Raw genomic sequence first — 22,948 nt, 5'->3', positions numbered from 1 at the left:
CACAAGCAAACTTTTGGGGGTTATCTTGATTTTGATGTTTTAGTGCGTGTATGAATATACAGATTTTGTCAAATCATACAGATAAAAGTTGTGCAGTTTATTGTTGGTCAGTAATGCCTCAATACATTAGTTAAAAAAAATATAAAAAGGCTGTAATTTTCTAAGCTAACATGTCTATAGTTGGAGCTTATGAAATTCCCTGTTGTGGGCAATGGGATAAATGAAAGGACACTAGACCAAATTCTGAGGGACAAAAACCATGTTTTGCCCTTTGCATAATTTTGTCCCTGAGGGATCTGCCTTGTATAACTGAAGTCAGTCCAATTAGTCTACAAATGAGGAACATTATATTAATTATCTCTAATTAGTAAACAGGTCATTAAGAAAGCAGAGTATGTCTGCCAAAGAATTGGCTGTGCATTCGGATCAACAATAGTTTGAGTCCTCAGTCTGTTAATTATTTGTACTGTGTCCTTTAACCCTTTGCATCTCGGTGTATTCTTCTATAAAATTTGGGTGATAACAACTGTACCTGCCTAATTAAAGTTATGGTGAGGCTTAACTGAGCTAATAAATATAAATCTCTTTAGACTCTCTAGCTTATAGCAAGTGCTCAATAAATGGTAACAATTATTTTACAGAAGGGATAGGCAAAATGTTTGACAGTCTCGTGTCATGAATTTAATGTCACAATTAGACATAGCTACCCATCTTCACCCACCCATCCTATCCATTCATAACTATATTTGCATTCCCCTTAAGAACCACATGTAGTAATCACTGAAGATTCTGGCATATTTAGCTTTGAAAAGGTGGATACAATATTCAAACTTTGGGAAAGTATCACACTATATTTCACAATACCATATTAAGTTTAATGTTTGCCATTCTCAAATATCACTACTTTCTTTACTAATTCTGTTATTATTAGAATATAATTGACATACCGTATTTTTCCAAAATTTTAATAGATGGTATGCCGAGTGACTATCTTTAAAGGAGAAACCAGAATTACACTGTATGTTAACGGACTAAAATTTAAATAAAAAGTTGAAAAAAACGTAGTGTAAAAACAAACAAAAAAGATGCTTCAACATTTTCAAATTACCTCTTAATAGCATTTCTAGAACATTTTTTTTCTAATTCATTTGTTTATATCACTTATTATTTGAACTATGATTTCTCCAAGAGACACAATGAGATAAAAATCACAGCAACCAGAGGATTAAAATCACAGACTCTGGAGCCAGATGGCCTGATTCTCAAACCCAGCTTTGCCGCTCACTAATTGTTTTGCAGGTTATTTAAATGCTTAGTACCTTAATCTTGTGACTTGCAGACAGGTATAATAATAGGATCTACCTTGTAAAGTGATGAGTCAAACACATAATATATTGAGATCACTTAGAAGGCAGTCCAGTTAAGAGTTTGTGCTCTGGAAGTGTTTAGTCTTGTTACTGTACTTAATAACACGTAGTATAACGTAATTTTTTTCACACACACTAATAAATAGTAAGAAGATTTTTCTGCAGGCTTAAAGTTTCATAAAATACTTACTTTATTAAATTGTTCATGGCGTCTGGGTCATATGCTGTAACCTGTCCAATGATGCTGCCCTCCTTTACATCTTCATCTACTTCTATCAAGTAAAAAAGTTTACTGAACACAGGAGGCTCATCTATATCTTCCACAGATATTTTGACCACGGCTGTGTCTTTGAAAGGTCCCAAGTGTAGGAATCGTGGATCAGGGTGGGTGTTACTTGCATCCACTCTTAAAGTGTACAGCATTTTGTTTTCAAAATCTAAATTCTGAAGTTAAATAAGAAAAATTAGTATAATATAGAATACATGACAATGGAAGACAATATTAAAATTTAATAACCAGCTCTGTTAATAATACCAGTAATTGTGGTTAAAAAACTTTCCCAATTATTGCTTTATAGGTATGTCAAATAAATTAGTAATTTTTTGTTTTGTCTTACACTTATTCACAGAGGGTAACTGAATATAACATTAGGATCAATTCCCACTTGCTAATGCATTTCACATTTTGATGGTCACAGGCAAATGTATTATCTAATAATGGATATATAGATTATTATTATTAAAGTTATACAAAGTTAAAATCAGAAAAAAACATAGAATAAAGTAGAGATTCATCAAACTATTCATATAAGTTGCTTCCTTAGGTCCAACATTTCTAAAACTGTTATTTTAAAAAGAAAAAAAAATCATATTTCATTAATCTGAACACTGGAAAGCAAGATGTGAATGAAAACACAAAAATTAGGAAAATAGAACATAATACACATTTAGCTGGATTATAGTATGTAAAGTTTCACAATATTCTCTCCCACTGCATCCAGCATAAAACATGCAGCATCTTCAGGTTTCATCAGCTTGAAGAAGCTAATTTAAATATTTTGAAAAGCGCATGAGATAAAGTTATGGCTGCATGCCTATTTTTGGGGCCACAGAAAATGTAGAAGTACTTTTGAGGCTATCTAATCCTAGTCTGTCTACCTAAAAGCACAAGCAGTTAAGGTTTTGTGTTACTTTTTAAGTATCAGTGATGATGATGGTTCACTTATTTGAGGTGAAACCACAACCATACCCACTTCTATGAAAGCTTGACAGTGTGTAAAGGATGGGAGAAATAAATCCTAGGCTTTTCTTCCCTTAACTGAAAAGCAAAAATAAACTATAAGCGCTCAATGAAAAAATGAAGACAGCGTAAAGAAACCTGTTTGACAGTTATAATCCCTTCCTGTGTATCCTTGTCAGTGATGACATCAAACATGTCTGCTCCATCTCCTTCAGCAATGCTGTATTCCATCTCAGCATTTTCCCCCACATCAGGGTCATTGGCTTTTATCCTTCCAAGATGGGTTCCAAGAGGTACAGACTCGGGAGAATTAAATTGATACGTACCTGAAAATTAAATCAGAGGTGTTTTGACATTTCATCTCTAGATAACAAAAATCTTTGTTTCTTCTGCCTTTTTTACTTCAATAAATTAATATTAAAGTTGGAGAGCTTTTCATCATATTGAATTGTAATTGTAAACTGTCAAAAATTATAGGTTTATTAAGTTGGAAAAATAATTTATAAAGGCAGAACACTCTCATTTTGTAAATGAGAAATATAAGTTCCAGGAAGATTAAGTGGACATTCCAAGGTTATTTAGATATAAGTGGTAGACATGATATTAGAATCTAGAACTTTTGCTCAAGAGGGCAAGAAAACTGATCATTTACTACATATCTAGAACTTTCAGTATTGTCATTATATATTTTTATGTAGTTTAATAAAAAACATGGACTTATTCTTATAACCTAAGTCAGGGATAGAAAACTAAATCCATACACAGAAACTTTCCTCCCTTCCTTCCTACCTTCCTTCCTTCCTTCCTTCCTTCCTTCCTTCCTTCCTTCCTTCTTTTTTTGCTTCTTAATTAATGCCTTAAAGTGGAATATGAATGTTTCCTTATCCTGCAGTTTTCAGCCAATCATTATATTGCACTTTGCTGTCCTTGAAAGGATTTTAGTTTGTGACTATTTATTTAAGAGACAATATGAAAAAGTTACAAAAAGAGTTAATGGAAGTTAGAAATGTTTTTAAACATTTAATATGTGCTGAACTCTGTATAAGGCCAAAGGCTCTCTGTATTAATTTGTTTAATTCTAACACTTGTTTTCAAAACACCAAGGTAGTAGGTACATGATCTTCACGGATAAGGCTCAAGGAAATCATCCAATGAAATTGAGAAATGCAGGTTGATTAACTAAGTCTCTCTGACTTCAAAGTCTGTACTCTTTCCAATTTGCTTGGTGATTAAGGACTTCTAAATCCAACTGCCTGGATTGGAATTCTCATCACTGGGCAAGTTACATTCTCTAACCCTTGATTTCCTATATCGGTAAGAACAGGGTGATAATGACAGGAATTAACTCATAGGGTTTTTTTTATGAGAATTACATGAAATTATGTCTTTAATATGTTTATTCCATGGCTACTTCATAAACACTTTTTTTATTATTGCTATTGTAGCTCTAAACCTTTTGCTAAGATTATTAAAGAGCATGGAATTATAGAGTGGCAAACCATTTGAGAATTCAAGTCCTACTCTTTCAGTTTATATTTAAGGAAACCGAATGCAAAGCTTAGATTTATGTTAATTAAGCTTATTATTTATATTCTCAGCAAACTTAAAAACATTTATCAGATGTATATGTCAAACATCCAATGTTGAATCATCAAATATTTTAAATTTGACTAGTTTGGAGAATGCTCTAATGTATTAGATTCAATATCATAAATTTCAATTTGAAACCCCTTAATTGAACATTTCAAAATAGGGAGCTTTATATTTTTATATACTGTAAAAGGGAAACATTTGCAGCAAAGGATTAGAATCTTTTTATAGGAACTCATGACATGCAAAGCATCCATGGTTTAACATATATGCTTAAAATGGTGATAACTAAAATGGTATTGACTAATTTAATCTTTACAAGTAGGTAACAGATTTTAGCAAACTTTAACATGTTTCAGATGCCATCAGAACTAAGATATACCATAACTCTAGGGGCCATTAGGAAAAACAAATGCTGCCAATTAAACACAACTTGCATTGATTTTGATACAGTATCTGATTTTATGAGACTTTAAAACATTGAGTGTGTGTTTTAGAATCAATTAAATAAGGGAATATTATTTGTATACACAGACAGGATAACTGAGGTGAGACAAGTGACAGACATGAATTTGAAACCAGGAAGTCAGAACTGAGAGTCCACACTGTGAACCATAAAAGAGGTAAGAAAAAGAGTGAGATGATCATAGTGAATACTGGGAAATCAATTTGTGGAAACTGTGATAATTTGTTGGGGGGACAGGTTGTGGATTTGCCTTTCTTCATAAACTAATAGTGAAAATACCGGTACAAATATTAGCCTCTATTTGTAGTGTGTTGGAGAAGACTTCAGACATGAGATAAATAAAACCTTCCTTACTCTGGGGAAATCGAGGAGGATTGTTGTTGACATCCGTCAGAGTGATGTTTACTGTGGTGGTTCCAGAAAGGCCTCCCATCTGGCCGCCCATGTCTTTGGCTTGTATAACCACTTGGTACTGCTCTCTGTTTTCTCTGCTCATGTCTGGTAGTGCAGTTTTTATTATGCCTTTTACAAAAAATAGACAAATGTTTTACAGTTCAATCACTGAGTTTTAAGATTAACCTATGCAAAATCTATTGATATGATGAACAGAAGTTCATCATAACAGATAAAAAGTTGGTGTACCAAATGTATGAAATCCATAAACATTAAATTGTAATTTACAGAACGGAAAGAATTCTTCCACTGGCTATTATACAGGGAACAAGGTTTGCTAAATCAATTTAATTATCTTTTTGATGAAAAAATTAACTTCATTCAAAAATCTTCAGATTAATAAGCTTACTTGATTTTGATGATTGGTCACATTCTTTAGGTTTTGAGTATTTCCTGTGACACACAAACTGCTAAATCTCTGAAATTTTGTATTTGGTGTCATGAATTTAAACTCACTAAATAATATTCTCAAAAGCTAACAGTTCAAATAATCTATTTAAGTAATAGGAAATTTGCTTTTATTTCCATGGAATACCTGTAGGGTGTAAGTAAAAGCATGATACTGAATCAATAGCTTTTAAAATTCAGAAAAATCTATAATTATGCATCTAGATGTATTACAACATGAGAAAGAGACCAAGTCTTAAATGTTATTACCTGATTCTGGGTCCACTGAAAAATATGGCTGTCCTTGCAATATGCTGTAGACCACTTTGGCACTGTTTCCATAGTTGGCGTCATCCGCATCTGTTGCGGTCACTTGTATAACAGATGTACCTACACGAATCCCCACCCAAACACAGACACTTAAATACTTCTAACTTCAAAAACTGTCTTTCTGAAAAATTACTGCTAGTTGTGTTGTGTGTTAGACAATGGTATATGTTTAAAGAAATTTGTTTAAATGATGCTGCCTCCAAAAAAACACACACTTTTATTTTTCATTCTTTTTTTAAAATTTCAATATCCCTTAATTTTATGGTTTGAGCTGAGAAAAAATCAACAACCTGTTTTATCATAAAAATGAACATAATTAGACAAATGCCTTGCACTTTTAGCTGATCAAAAATATTGTAAGGAACAATTTTTCGCTGAATACAGTGCATATGCAATTTTCAATTAATGCATTTATTGATAACTGGAAATGTGTATTCAAAGATAAAACCAGCATTGGTAACACCCAGGCTTGCTTTTTACTCTGGTAAATTATTGTGTATTGTAAACAGAATAAAAAATAGAGGGGCCCTGTATTTATAGAAAACAAAATGACATAAAATTGACCTGTAACTTTGTGTGTGTTTAAGATATAAATGATTATTAAGTATCTGTGTCTCCCTTTAAAATGTAGTTACCAAAGTCATATATGATTATATTTATTGGTATGCTACCTATTATTTGCTGCACATAATGAAATCAGTAGATATTTCCCCCAAAAGTATATAGTTCTGTGACATGCAATACTGTAATTTAACACTACTCTGCATTTATTGATAACTGGAAATGTGTATTCAAAGATAAAACCAGCATTGGTAACACCCAGGCTTGCTTTTTACTCTGGTAAATTATTGTGTATTGTAAACAGAATAAAAAATAGAGGGGCCCTGTATTTATAGAAAACAAAATGACATAAAATTGACCTGTAACTTTGTGTGTGTTTAAGATATAAATGATTATTAAGTATCTGTGTCTCCCTTTAAAATGTAGTTACCAAAGTCATATATGATTATATTTATTGGTATGCTACCTATTATTTGCTGCACATAATGAAATCAGTAGATATTTCCCCCAAAAGTTAAGAAAGTATATAGTTCTGTGACATGCAATACTGTAATTTAACACTACTCTGTTTAATTTTATTTTATAAAACTTAAACCATTTTCTTTTTACTTTATCACAAATTATCTTTAAAAAGATAAAAAGACTTTAAAGGGGCTAGTTTCAGGAGCTTAACATAATGTAGTATATTAATGGGCTTTTCTGATATTTCACTGATCACTATAAAGATTCAAAGCATGGTTGTAAAACTATTAACTAAAACCTACTATGTATCCCTTGGGCAAAATGAGTTTATATGACATTTTCTAGTATACTACATACAATTTTCCAAAGTTTGACTCTGATTCTTACATACATTTTAAAATTCCTTAGGACAGAGGTAAGTTCCACCTTGGCCCTGTCACCTAATTTAACACCCCATATGTTACACACTCAAAACTTGTTTCATTGACTCTTAATGAATGTTTCTCAAAATTTGCATGCATATGCTTATGCAAATCCTAAAAATTAATTAATTGTACATTAAGATTAAACTAACAGCTCATTTCCCATCAATGTATCTGAATACTAACACATGAATTTAGCAGCAGTCTTTTTTATGTTTTTTTTTTTCAAAATTAATTAACATAAGAGAACTTGAGCTGTTTCTCTTGAGGCCTAGAATTGATACTTGGTTCATTCTGGGTGAGGACTCACTGTGACTTATTCCGTGGATCCTAGGTTGTTCTCCTTTGTCATTTAAAAAACACCTACTCACATCCTAGCCAGGCCAAGGCAGAAATAATAAAGTGATCTCCACCTCCCCACAATAATGTTTAGAAGTTAAACTAAAGTGGTTTTCTGATTTATATTGAATTTTTTATATAAACCTATGTGAACATATGTTAGTTAGAATAAGAATTGTTTTCATAGTTGAGGATTATTTGAAATATGAATTATTCAGTGTAATCAGTATGCTAAATGCAAGTAGTTAATTCATCAATTCCATGACATGTATTTTGCTATAAGTTTCATTTTTCTTTTACTGAGGATATCATTTAATAATGAAAACAGGGAAAAATACTCCTCTATACCTTTTGACACTTATAATAATACACTTCGTTGTTAAATCTGTTTTCTGTTGTTTGCTTTTTATTGTGGGTATGTGATCTTAGAACATATCCAAAAATACTTGACCTAAAAAAGACAAATAATTTAATCTAAGGAATAAAAGTCAGTCTTGTTATGTGACTAAAATGTTACAAACACTTGTATAGTACTAGGACTATTCCTTCTCTTAGAATCATGGTAATGATTAGGAATGCTGTTCAACACTGATGAACACTGACAGCATATTATTACAATATTTATAATGGTAGAATGAAAAAGAAATATCTAGTATGTTGGACTTTAGGGAATGGATAGTGGTATTTCTTTCATAGGTTGTATTTTTTTTCATAAACTTATTGCACAGTTAATGCTATTTAGTAATAAAATTAGAAAGTAGTTTCTATGTTTTTTGTAATGATTTTATAATTGTGTGTTTATAAAGATGGATTAAAAGATTGTGATTTTTATATCCCTCTGAATTTTCTGAAATAGTTATAATTTTCATTTGTTCTCAAATAATTTAAAATAAGTATTTTACTTTTATATTAAACGATTAAAAAATTAAGTATAGTGAAGCCTGAACAACACATTTATTATATTTGTTATTTGTAGGCTTTGTCCTGTATGATGTAAACTCTCCAAAGGCAGAGGCCATGTCTGGTTTTATTCAACATTTTATCTTTGAAGCCCAGCAGAGTTTCTAGCAGAGAGTCTTAATGAGAATGAACATTTACAGAATGCTTAAGGTAGGCTAAGCAAAATACTCAACGCTTACTTTATATGAGTACTTTATTCTCATGAGAAGCATGAGATGAAGGCCTTGAGCCACAGAGAGGTTGCTCGTGGCCACACATCTAGTAGGTGATAGAGATGGGATTCACCGTAGCCAGTCTGAGGAAAGCAGCGCCATTCTAACTACTTCGTTAAATGGCTTGTCTGGCATTGGGGCTGTGATTAGACACATTATTGAATCTACAGTCTGTGAACCCTAAGAAAGGGCTTGGATTAAGTCATAAAGGATTCATTGGTGAGTTCTACATGTGAACTGTGAAAACTATGGAGGGATTTCTTGAGGAGATGGTGTGGGAGGGGAACTGGATAAGTTTTTGAGAGACCGTTTGGGGAAATCCCCGTCCATGAGAAAGTATGCATCAAACCCTGCAAATCTACACAGTAGGATTTTGCCTAGATGAAGATGAATGCATGCAAATATAGAAAGGTGATAGATAATCTTTAGTCAAGGTATAATGACCACAAAAAATTAAAAAATATAAAAAGTCGGGCCTACCATAAATATGTAAATCAGTATATCCCATTTTCCTTCATTATATATCCTTATATATTATCCAGATTATATGTTCTGATAAGAAGATGCGAATGCCTTTCAGATTTCAAGAATTGGAGTCATTTGATTTTAGCTTTTGAAAAGGAGAGAAGCATGTGATTCTGAGAAACACAATGGAATATGGCATATGGTTTTGACAGAAAGAAACAGGGGCAGAAAGATAAAACAAGGGGCGCCTGGGTGGCACAGCGGTTAAGCGTCTGCCTTCGGCTCAGGGCGTGATCCCGGCGTTATGGGATCGAGCCCCACATCAGGCTCTTCTGCTATGAGCCTGCTTCTTCCTCTCACACTCCCCCTGCTTGTGTTCCCTCTCTCGCTGGCTGTCTCTATCTCTGTCAAATAAATAAATAAAGTCTTAAAAAAAAAAAAAAGATAAAACAAGGAGAGGAATTGGTGAGAAAGAAAAGGAAGAGACAATTAGGACAAAAATAAACAGGGAAAAGGGGACAGTATGGAGGAGAACACTAGAGGATATTATTGGGGAGAAGGGTAGGATAATAACAAATTTCATTTTATTTCATAAGACTTTATTTACCTCCAAGGTTAACACGAGTTTTGGGGTTTTTTTCTTAGCTCTGATTTAAATGAAAACCACTAATATAATGAAAATAATATTAGAATCGAATTGTTGTGTATTACTTCATTTATAGAAGCATTCTTTATTATTTGATTATGTATGGGTCTTAACTCTTAGTATATAGGTTACCCATAGCTTGAAAAAGCTCCCAAGTATCACCCTTTAGTTTTTCTCTGTAATTGATTAGCTGTGTAAGTAAAAACAGAGACAATCACATTTACAAAATTATACTGAGTTAATACTAATTTTCCTTTAAAGGAAACATACAACAATAAACCAATATAATTTTAAAATATAAAATACATAGACTTTTTATTTAGATATTTTATACATTAATAGATCTAAAATCTTAATGTAAAATGCAGTCACTCCCCTTCCTGTTATTTGTATTTAGTTTTGAGAAGGACATTTGAATTAAAAGAATAAAATAAGAAAAATACTATGGGGTATCTAACAGGGTGATGGGCATTAAGGAGTGCACATGATGTGATGAGCCCTGGGTGTTATACACAACCAATGAATCAATGAACACTACCTCAAAAACTAACGATGTATTATATGTTGGCTAATTGAATTTAAATAAAAAAAGAAAAATGCTGCTTTTGAGGAGTTACTAAGAGGCTAATAAAATTAGAAGTTTTCCATAATAAGCACAACTATTTTACAGTGGGGGGAAATACTAAGGCATTAAAATTATCCAGTTTTCCCTGCTTTTATTATTTTTTTTACAACTAGTATAGTAATAATTTGCATGTTTTGTGGCAAGTCAGTTTAACTCTTTTGGACTTATTTTTACTTATTTATTAGAAGAGGTGTAATGTGGTGTCTTGTGTATGTGTGTGTGTGTGTGTGTTTGCATAAAATATGTACATTTATACTTAAAAATTGTCACACATACAAAGTCTATCCGTGGGTCAAACAGGAAGCAATTAATGCAGTGATGTCAATGTTAGTAGTAATAATAACTATCCTCCATAAGTAGGATCAAGATTTACCTCTAGTTTTTATTTATTTATTATTAAGTTTTTATATATGTATTTATTTGAGAGAGAGAGAGAAAATCTTGAGCAGACTCCGAGCTGAGTGCAGAGCCTGTCACAGTGCTCCAACCCAGGACCCTGAGATCATGACCTGAGCCAAAACCAAGAATCAACACTTAACCGCCTAGGCCCTCTGGGTGCCCAAAGATTTATTGGCACTTTTTAAATCTTCTTTTATTAATATGAAAAGCTGCAACCAGAGTAATACAGCTACTTGCTATATGTTTCTTCCTTTTTTCAGTTTTGTTGGAATTGTAGGCACAGAGGCAGTGCAATTGACAATGACCTAAATTCTCATTTTTAAGGCCTGCAATAACCAGAAATTTTGCTGCCCACAATTTAAAGTTTATATAAATGAAATATAGATTGCCTTACAGGAAGGGCTTTTTGGACAATGTAATCTGCAAGCCTTCTTCCATGTATACACTTATATATTCTGTATTTTATTATGGGTATTGAACAAGTGAAGTCTTTTATTTTTAATAAAATATTCAAGTGCTTATTCTAGTGCTGATCTTATTACATACTTGATAAATATTAATAAAACAATAATGTAGAATATATTTGAATTAGGTAGATGATAGGAATACAGAGTAGAGAGTTAATAATATTCCATTAAACAGCACAAAATAATATGGGGAAAATACAGGTTATTAGAGTTTTAGTATTAATAGTCTGATAAGTAAATATTCTGGTTTTTAAAACGAGGTAACTCTTTGAAAAATTTAAAAGTTATTCAAATATAAATCAGTTATTATCAAAATGTGTCATATTCAAATATCTGTCATCCAAATTATGCTTTTTATTCCTGTAGGTATATCAAATCTGTTTCCAGAAGGATAAATGAAAGTTTTTGTACTATTAAGTGTCAAAATATCTGACAAAATAGGGGTGCCTGGGTGGCTCAGTCAGTTAAGCATCCACCTCTTGGTTTTGGCTGAGGTGATGATCTCAGGGTCCTGCTATCGAGCCCAACCCCTCAATGCAGAGTCTGCTTGGGATTCTTTCCCTCTTCCTCTCACGCCCCCTCTCTTCCTCCCCCTGCTCACACTCCCTCTCTCTTGTCCTCTCTCTTTCCCTCTCTCAAACAAATAAGTAAAATATTTTTTAAAATATCTGGCAAAATAATGTGTATACGGAATAAACAATAATGTTTTATAAAGGTTAAAGTGTGTTAATCAGAAAACCAGACTACCTTAGAATGCTCATCAATAGGAAGTTTGAAATGGAGAGTACAGTTTTAGGTGTATCTTCATCTCAAATATAAGTCCATAAAGAGATCATGATATATATCTACCTTAGCCCACTGGTCGACCTATATGGACCAGTCCAGTACTTTCCATGGAACTATACTGGGCTAGCAGATATTTTAAAATGTTAAAGAAAACACAACCACTCGTATTTCATCTAGGCTTTCTGATTTCATAGGACTCCTGTCTAATTTGATAACTCCTTTTCATATTATTTAATGAGTACCTGAAAAGGCAGTAGAACTGCACTTTTCTCAGATGGAAGAGTTTTCAATTGAGGTTAGAGGAAAGAACTTCTTTACAAACCCCTGGTTCTTCTGGCTAGATGACACAAATAATTAAGAAACATGTTGTATCATTCACTCAGTAAAGATGGATATAAGTTTGTTTTTCCCCATAAAGAAACCATTTTAGACTGAAACATGTATTAATTGTAATAATTTCAAAGCTAATCACTGAAAACTGATTTTGAGATAATATTCAACTAAATAGTTTCAAATTTTGAAAATCGGTTGCATATTTTGGATATTAATGTTAAGTTTATATCACTTCTTTTTTAATATGTTATGACTTGATAACAGCTCTTATCTCATTAACAAATCTAAACTTACACATGCAGGTAAAAAATTGCATAATAACAGATGATATTTAAAATTGTAAACAGCCTTAAAAATGAAACAGTTATTTTCAGTTTGCATAATAAACTATTATTCGGTAGTGGAACACAGCTAAAATAACATTAAAACACTTGGAATATGGTTATTATGCTACGAGGTTATTTGATCTTAATTCAGGTACTTAATCTTTCAGAATCCTGAGTTCCTAATTAACAGAATGAGGATTTAAAGTTCTGTTTCCGTGCTTTCCACATAAAGTTGTTTCAATGATCAAATGAGATGATCAAAAGAAATTAGTCAAATGCAAGCATTAGTTGTTATGCAAAATAATGCAAGCAGAACTGTCCAAAACTCTGCAAAACTGCTGACACTATTTGATATCCCTTTTCTATTTCAAGCAAAAATACATTCAGCTTGACTGCCATTTGAATGGCAGTTGAGTAGAGGTGAAGATGTTGGTTGAAATGCAATGGAATAACTGTTCTCAGTCATCGTATTTTTAGATACCATTTTAGGTAAAAGTTACAACCCAGGAATCTTTAAAAATCTATAAAATTGAAAATAATTAGAAGTGAGATAGTTAAAACTAAACAGTAGTTTTCAGTTATATATAATATATATAATTCTTATCTTGAAAGGGGCTACATATGTTAAGTATATGTCCGTAATAATCACCTTAGCAAACAAACAAATAAAAATGTTAAGTTTACATAGATTAACATATACCTACCGACTCCAGACATTTCAGGAACACTCGCCGTGTATAAGTCTTTGGTGAATTTTGGTTCATTGTCATTGATATCATGGATTTTAATAATAAATTCAGATTCCGGTTCCACCTGCCGCCCGGTCTTTCTGTCTATAGCCTTGGCACGAAGAATGTATAGGGATTTTTCTTCTCTGTCTAATTTCTTTGCAGCATGAATATCTCCTGTATTTTCATCTATAACAAATAGACTGCCAGCTCCATCTCCTGTTAATATGTATTTTAAATTTCCATCTCCTTTATCTTGGTCGGTGTGAAGCTTCAGAGAGGCAGAAAAGAAAAGTTCTATAAATACATGCATTGCTAATACAGAAAAAAATTAATTTTGGCACATATCAGTTTGTCTCCACATAACATCACTGAAAGAGTGATTGCAATGGTTATCTTAATTTTCAGTGTGAGAATACTAAACATTTCAGTTTTATCATTCTCACCCACTTCATTATCATTATGTACAGACCATTTGTATTGTTTTGCCTTGTACTATCTTCTTCATTTCCAGAGGACCTATTTCAGCTTTCATACTTGATGTTTGCATATTTTCCTCTTACCTTTTAATACCCTTCCCCTTCTCTGCTTTGTCTCCTAACTAAATGTTTATCATAACTCATTTAAAATAGGGATGACTTCTCTGAGTCTCTAGATTAGAACAGATATGCCAGCTATGTAATTACAAAGCACATTTCAGTGTCCTATCATGATATTCATCACATTTGGTGAAATTGTTTACCATGCCCACTAAACTGTAAAATCTAAAAGAGAAAGATTGATATTTTTCCTTTAAATTGCTATGATTTCATTGAAAATGACATAAAAATGGAAAGGCATTCCATGCTTATAGATTGGAAGAACAAATATTGTTAAAATGTCTATACTATCCAAAGCAATCTACACATTTAATGTAATCCCTATCAAAATACCAACACCATTTTTCACAGAGCTTGAGCAAACAATCCTAGAATTTGCATGGAACCACAAAAGTCTTCAGTAGCTAAAGCAGCCTTGGAAAAGAAAAGCAAAGCTGGAGGTATCACAATTCTAGATTTCAAGTTATATTACAAAGCTGTAGTAATCAAAACAGTATGGTACTAGCACAAGAATAGACACATAGCTCAATGGAACAGAATAGAAAACCCAGAAATGAACCCACAACCATATGATCAGTTAATCTTCAACTAAGTATTCAGGAATATCCAATGGGAAAAAGACAGTCTCTTCAACAAATGATGTTGAGAAAACTGGACAGCAACATGCAGAAAAATGAAACTGAATGACTTTCTTACACCATACACAAAACTTAATTCAAAATGGATGAAAAACCTAAAACCATAAAAATCCTAGTGGAGAACACAGGCAGTAACTTTTTTGACATTGGTCATAGCAACTTCTTACTAGATATGTCTCCTGAGGCAAGGGAAACAAAAGCAAAAGTAAACTATTGGGACTACATCAAAAAAAAAAAAAAAAAAAAAAAAGCTTCTGCACATTGAAGGAAACAATCAATAAAACTAAAAGGCAACCTTTGAAATGGGAGAAAAGATATTTACAAGTGCCATATCTGATAAAGAGTTAATATCCAAAATACATAAAGAACTTAAAAAATTCAACACCCAGAAAACCAAATGATCCAATTTAAAAATAGGCAGAAGATATGAATAGACATTTTTCCAAAGAAAACATACAGATGGCCAACAGACACATGAAAAGATGCTTCACATTGCTCATCATCAGGCAAATACAAATCAAAATCACAATGAGATAGCAGCACCTCACACCTATCAGAATGAGTAAAATCAACACAAGAAACAGCAGGTGTTGGTGAGGATATGAAGAAAGGGGAACCCTCTTGCAGTATAGGTAAGAATGCAAACTGGTACAGCCATTCTGGAAAACTCTATGTAGTTTCCTCAAAAAGTTAAAAATAGAACTACCCTATGATCTACTAATTGCACTACCGGGTATTTACCCAAAGAATACAAAAATACTGATTCACAGGGATACATGAACCCCGATGTTTATAGCAGGATTATCTATAGTAGCCAGATTATGAGAAGAGCCCAAATGTCCATCGACTGCTAAATGGATAAAGAAGATGTGGTGTGTGTGTGTGTGTGTGTGTGTGTGTGTGTGTATATATATATATATATATATATATATATATATATATATATATATATATATATATATATACCAGTGTATATATATATATATATATGATGGAATATTACTCAGCCATAAAAAAGAATGAAATCTTGTCATTTGCAATGACATGGATGGAGCTAAATATTATTATGCTAAGTGAAATAAGTCAGCCTGAGAAAAGTAAATACCATATGATTTCACTCATATATGGAATTTAAGAACTAAAACAAAAGAAGATGGGGGAAAGAGAGGAAAGCCAAGAAACAGACTCTTAACTATAAAGAACTAAGCCTGTATCTTATTCAGAATCCCTTACTTTTCATCCAATATCTTCTACCTGATCCACATTACATGTAGTCTTCATGCTCCTTAGGCTTCTCTGTACTGTGACAGTTTCTCAGATTTCCTGTGTTTTTATGACCTCCACAGTTTTAAGGAGTATAGTATATCATCTGTTTAGTAATATGTCCCTTTATTGGGATTTATCTCATGGTTTTTCTCATGATTGTACTAGGACTATGTGTTTTTGGGGAGAAAGACCACAGTAGTAAAGTGCCACTTTTATCACATCATATCAAGGGTATATATTGTCAACATGATACATCACTGTTGATGTTAACTTTGTTGACTTGGTGTTTTTCTAGTGTCTCCACTATAAAGTCACTTTATTTCCCTCTTTTCTTACTGTATTCTTTAGAAGGAAGTCACTATGTTCTGCCAACATTTAAGGAGTGGGGCGTTACACCTCTTCAAAGGGGAGGGGTATCTTCATAAATCATTTGGAATTGCTCTACATGGAAGACCTGTTTATTCTCTCCCATTTACTTATTTATGATTATTTATTAATATCAGTCTGGACTCTTGGATGTTTTTATTTTATATTTTGGGTTATGGTCTAATACCACTGTATTTCATTGCTCCGTTTTTTTTCACCCTTGCCCATGGGGAGCCCTTACAGTCAGCTCTTGCATCCTTTTGCCGCATTCCTCTTTGTTGTGTGTTTTTGCATGTGTGCATTTCCTTAATTTCTGGCCGCACAAGATATTCCACAATCATCTTGTGTATTTCTTGTTCTAGTCCTAGAATCAGCCAGTATTTCAAGGAGCCCTGGTTCTTTTTACTGGAGAATGACATTAGAAATCAAGATCTGAATGCTAGATATGCTTTGGGTTGTTGTTGCTTTTAGAATCTCTCACCTGACAAAACAATGAAATATATGGCTGAATACTAATCTGCATATAGACATATATATATATGAAACCACTTGTATCAATATATATATATATATATATATATATATATATATATATATATGTATATGTATATGAAACCACTTGTATCAATATAAAGTTCATTCTGGTATTTCTATATTTGGATATTTTAACATACTAATTTCAATAATTAGAGAACAGAAAGACAAATAGTAAAGATACAGAATATTTGGGCAATGCTATTAACAAAATCAATCCCAATAACATTTCTATAGCAAATACCTAAGATATCCATTATATACATTCTTTTCAAGTACATATGTAACATTCATCAGGTTATACTATATATTAATTTGGATTGAAGTTAACTAAAATATCTGGCCCACAGTCTATTGATGTAGTCTCTGTATTATGTCTATTCTATATATATATACACTCCCATCCATATATATATATATATATATACACACACACACACATTCATATATATATATATATATATATACACACACACACTTCTGTCAGTTTTGCAGAAGAACCCTCAAAATTCTTTAGCAACTCAATTGATCAGCAGTATTTAAAAAATGAAGAAACTTCATTCATACCTCACATGATCCACAAAAATTAATTTGAGATATATTATAGACTTAAATATAATAGCTGAAACAAACAAAAAAAACATCTTGGAAAAAACATGACCTCGACTTCATGATGTTGAGGTAAGCAAATATTTCTTATACAAAATCAATAGGTGCTAACAATAAATATAATAAAAACAATATTTTTATTTAATAAAAATTAAAATATACTCATCAAAAGACAGTGTATTTTTTTAAAGGATTTTATTTATTTATTTGACAGAGACAGTGAGAGAGGGAACACAAGCAAGAGGAATGGGAGAGGGAGAAGCAGGCTTCCCACCAAGCAGGGAACCTGATGCGGGGCTTGATCCCAGGACCCTGGGATCATGACCTGAGCCAAATGCAGCCGCTTAATGGCTGAACCACCCAGGCGCCCCAGAAGACAGTGTATTTTGATGCTCTGCTGTTAGGTGCATACACATTAAGGGTTGTTGTCATTTTGGAGGACTGACCTTTTTGTCATTATGTAATGTTTCTATTTATCCCTGATTAATATTCTTGTTCTAATATTGGCTGTATCTGAAGTTCATATAGCTACCCCAACTTTCCTTAGATTACCGTTAGCTTGAAATACCTTTTTCCATCTCTTTACTTTTAATCTGTCTGTGTCTTTATTTTAAAGTAGGTTAATTTTAGATAATATATGGTGAAGTTTTGTATTTTTTTATCCACTTTCTCTACCATTGGTATATTCAGACCATTCACATTTAAAGAGCTTGGTAGCTGATTTAATAGCTACCATATTTGTAATTATTTTCTTTTAAAAGCTAGTTCTTTATTTCTTTGTTGTTTATTTGTTTGATCTTTTTCTGCCTTTTTCTGGTTTTATTGAGAATTTTCTATATTCCATTTTCTCTCTACTTTCAGCATATCAATTATAAGTCTTTTAAAAAAACAAACATGAAGGAACTTTAAATGTATATTACTAAGTGAAAGAAGCTAATCTAAAAAGACTACACACTGTATGATTTTAACTTTGTGATATTCTGGAAAAGACAAAACTTTAGAGATAATAAAAATACCAGTGGTTGCCACGGATGCAGGAGAGTGAGGGAGGGATGAATAGATAGATTAGGGGATTTTTAGGGCAGTCAAACTACTCTGTATGACACTGTAATGGTGGATAAAGGAGACCATTCACTTGTCAAAACCCATAGAACTGTACAACACAAAGAGTGAAGTCTATTGTAAACTATGGACATCAGTTATAAGGTAACAAATATACCACACTATTGCATGGTGTTAATGGAGAGGGAACTCCACACATTCTGACCCATTTTTCAGCAAACCCAAAACTGCTCTAAAAATAAAGTCTATTATTTAAAAACAAAACAAGAAATACAAAGTTATAAAAAAGTCCATGTGAAGAAAGTGAAAATCAAGCTATAGGCTGCAGAGTATATGATAGCAAAGGACTCATCTCCATGAATATGAAAATGCTACAAGTCAGTAAACAAAAGACAAAGAATCCAACCAATACAAAGTGGGTCAAAGGACAAGAGGCTTTTCATAAAAGTAGGTACTTGAATAGTAGATAAACATATAGAATTTTCTCAATGGCATTACTCTTCATCAAAATGCTTAACTGTGAAAGCTCAGTGGGGAATAGTACACGTATCCCAGAATACCTGAAGTTAAAAGTTAACCTGATAAGTTTAGGCTGTGAAAAACACTGTTCGATTTAAAGGGTAACTGGTATCATGATCTGATAAACTCTTCTGCATTTTCTAATAAAATCAATTATATACTTACCCTAAGACAAGGGTATGCATTGTTATATATCCATATATGCCAATGCCCCCTTCCAACACTTGTATAAATTTGTTCATATAGGTTTTATTTATAATAGTCTGACAACCAATAGTAGAAATGGTAAACAAATTATGCATATCGATAAAATTCAGTACTGCTCAGCATCAAAAAACAAAATGCTGATGCATTCAGTAACATGTATGAATCTCAAATACTTTACAGTGACTAAAAAAGTTTTAAAAATACTTATAAGTTCGTTTATAAAAAGATTAAAAGCAAGCAAAATTTATTTATGATGATATAAATCAGACTATTGGTGTATTGATTTGAAAAGTCAAAACGACACTTTCAGAAATGGTGGAGATTTTTTATACCTTAATCTGAGAGGTAGTCACTAATGTGTGTGTACGTGAGCATGTGTGTTTGTACATGTACAAACATATATGACATCATCAAGCTCTTAAGAGTAACTTTACTTTTTATTGTGTGTAAATTATGACTAAAAATTACTATAAAATGCTGTTCCTTAAACAACAATAAAATAACAGCCCATAAAGGCTATGAAATGCCAAGACAGTGCCTTAGTCAGATATCTGGAGTTATTTATCTGGGTTTATAAAATGAAAGGACATGCTGGGGCTCAGCCAGTCACTGATGTGCGGGGAGATAACAAATGCCCTTGGCATCCAACAAACTATCGAATGTGTCCAGAAATCCATCCAATATCAACAGAAAAATAATTGCTTGAAATGGCTGTGGCTAAAGTTCTGAAGTATTAGGCATGACATCGTGCATACCCATACCACCCAACCTCTATGCACAGCCCTGGGGGATACAAATATGTTATCAGGGCCTGACACTGATTCTTAGTTTTGTTAATCACATAACAGATATGGCATCAAAGGATACATTTAAAGGATTAGAACAACAAATTCCATCAGTGTGGGCTACAGAGGTATATTTCTTCTACTGAAGTTACATAATTTTATGCTGTTATAGATAGAATCAAGGAAACAAATTTTGTAAGCATATCACAGTACTTATTATGCACAGAGAAGTGCTCTATTCAGTAAGCAATTGAAACACTTGTTATTCAAAACAGGTGACTGAAAAGTCTCTGTGGGTTGTCTTAATACTTCAAGTGAACATGTCCTTACGTTTGAGTATGAGAGGAAGTAAAGTGAGATCTTCACAAGAATTGTTCATAGACTCTAGAGGTAGGGATAGACGCATGGGGAAATGAAATTACAAAGCACTTCGTCTTTCCATCTAAGAAATTTTTTCTTCCATCCTTACTTATCCAGTGATGTCAGACCTATTTAAATATTTGGTATATGTAAAGAACACCTAAGACCTAATTTTAATGTCACTGAATTTACCAGTGCATATTTTTAAAGGTATTTTGGGATGAGTCGTAACATCAACCCTTGTGGCCTAATTAGGGCTACCTGTAAATGCAATTTCATTATCAAACAGCAGGGTTTGTCCAATATTCTCTACCTCCAATATTCTCTACCTGTCAGATCCCAAATCTGTCTAGAGCTGGTGGCAGGGATGGATAAGAAGTGTTAATAAAACAACTTTTAATACCAGCTCTCTGGGTAAATAACATGCCTGCTAAGTATAAAAGTCAACCTTAGGTGGAAAGGTAATAAATAGAAATGGGAGACATACCACGAAATGGACAAGGTGTCCATAAAAAGATTGATATACCAGGAAGGAATGCAGCGGTGCAGTCTCCAGGGGAGCATCTCCGAGCGAGAGAGTAAACCTATAGTTATCCCTCTCAGAGCTCATGATGACCCTTGGTGCGTGGAAGGGGAAACCTCAGGACTTCTTATTCCCACAGAAGAACTATTGAACTCTTGCTCATTACGCTCTGGCAAAAACATATGTGCTGACTTGTAAGCACTGGCCCCGTTGTTTTAAACGTTCTGTGGATATGTTAGAAGCTCACCTGGACATTCTCAGTAGGATTGAAATAACATTCCTAGAAGGTTGTCAGCATGATGAAAACATCTCGCTTATCCAAATAGGAACATTAGAACATGCTCTTTTCCAGGAGATTGGCAATGGCTAGAAACTGGGCTTGAGAGAAGACAAAGCTCTAATTATATGGCTTAATTTAATAATAACTTTAGCAGAGCTGTCAACAACGAGAGAGCTTACTCAGTACAGAGAGCTTATTCATTACAAGGAAAGACTACCAGATATCATAATCTCTGATGCTTTTAAAGGTCGATGACTTTGTGGCGTAGAGAGGCAAAAAAGGAAGTTCAATTGTGTGAATACTATATTAAATTTAAGTAATAGTGGGGTCATCACAAAGAAGTGTGGTTTTTATCATTGTTTTCTGATGGCCTGAATATTACAAAAAAAGAGTGTTCACTGTGGTGCAAATCACTGAGTTTGAATAGAGGGGCAAAATTTAGTTAGTCATCTCTACTGGGTACGGATGGAGTAGGAGACAATAGTGCACAGTGCTGAGACATGAAAGCCAGTGTACCTTTCCCATGGTAACTGAAACATTTTTATGTCCACAAATCCAAACATAACCCAGAATTCACAGAATAATGTTCTTTGGTCACCATCTCAGTTGGTCAGAAAGTATGGGACATAGGGAAATTACGACATTAATCTCTCTGACAGAGCTATATGATGAACACATGATTTAGAGAATTAAATTAGAACCAGACTTATGTATATAATAATTCTCCAGGCGGAGAAAATATTTTATGAGCTAAACTGAAGCCACCACTTGATGAAAGGACTCTGAAAATGATTCTCCAGAAAAGGAAGTAAAGTTGCTTTATAAAAATTACACATTCAATAAATGCTTACATCAATGTATAAAAAGTTCAAATGACTGTCGTCACTAGGGGAATAAGAGAAATTACACTGATAAAAGAATATTAAAACAACTCAAAGGGGATATCATCATGTTTAACAAGATTTGCAAAGGAAATTCCTATTTAAAATTGCATGAGTCAAATCCCATTCATTGTCACGTTGTTAGTAAGATTAATCTTTGTAGAAAATATAGCACATGCTATAAAAGAGATAATAAAAATGTATCTTAGAAATATGGAGATATTGACTGAGGACAGAGATTAGTCTAGGAAGTTAAACAGTTTACCTCGAACGTGTTTCCTCTGCATTATTACAGAGACCCTCTTTAGGTTGAAAGAAGGCATGTGAGTATGACCTAACCTCATTGTAAACACGTTAAGAATAGAGGTCCTAAAAACAAACTAACGGTATTTGGTAGGAGGATAATACTTCTCTTTTAAATGCTTTAGTGAGCTATCTCTGGTTTAGGTTTGCCTATAGTTATTAAGTCAATGACAAAAAAAAAATCCATGATTAATGAGACATGCTCTCTGGAAAATGTCTCATGTGAGTATATGTGAGCGATTTGCGTACAAAATAGAGGTGCTTCGTAACCTAAATACACTTGGTTTTCTAGAGCAGGTGACTATTCTTTTCACTTAGAGACCTCTTCTTTAGACATTGGCTGGAGATGCATCCTGCGGGGATCTGGGTTGCTGCATTGAATCTTTCCACCTCTCTCTCCTTCATGTATTTCTATAGATTGAATGTATCCTTGAAATTATTAGTAAGGCTTG

At 33.0% G+C, this 22,948-nt stretch overlaps 1 protein-coding gene across 1 annotated transcript in view; it reads right to left on the bottom strand.

The window, feature by feature from the left end:
• CDH9 (cadherin 9) overlaps positions 1–22,948 on the bottom strand; it is a 75,931-nt gene that overhangs the window by 21,059 nt on the left and 31,924 nt on the right. Inside the window, exons 2-6 of the mRNA XM_045787413.2 lie at positions 13,541–13,835; positions 5,774–5,893; positions 5,018–5,185; positions 2,746–2,933; positions 1,558–1,811 (exon numbers count right to left, since the gene is read on the bottom strand). Of these exons, the coding sequence (XP_045643369.1) occupies positions 1,558–1,811; positions 2,746–2,933; positions 5,018–5,185; positions 5,774–5,893; positions 13,541–13,835 (1,025 nt within the window). The remainder of the gene's footprint in view (positions 1–1,557; positions 1,812–2,745; positions 2,934–5,017; positions 5,186–5,773; positions 5,894–13,540; positions 13,836–22,948) is intronic.

This window comes from Ursus americanus, chromosome 15 (genome assembly GCF_024610735.1).
Source record: "Ursus americanus isolate L20-20 chromosome 15, mUrsAme1.1.p, whole genome shotgun sequence".
Lineage (NCBI taxonomy): Eukaryota > Metazoa > Chordata > Mammalia > Carnivora > Ursidae > Ursus > Ursus americanus.
Note: the sequence above shows the minus strand (reverse complement) of the source record. Positions and strands in the feature narration are given on the sequence as shown.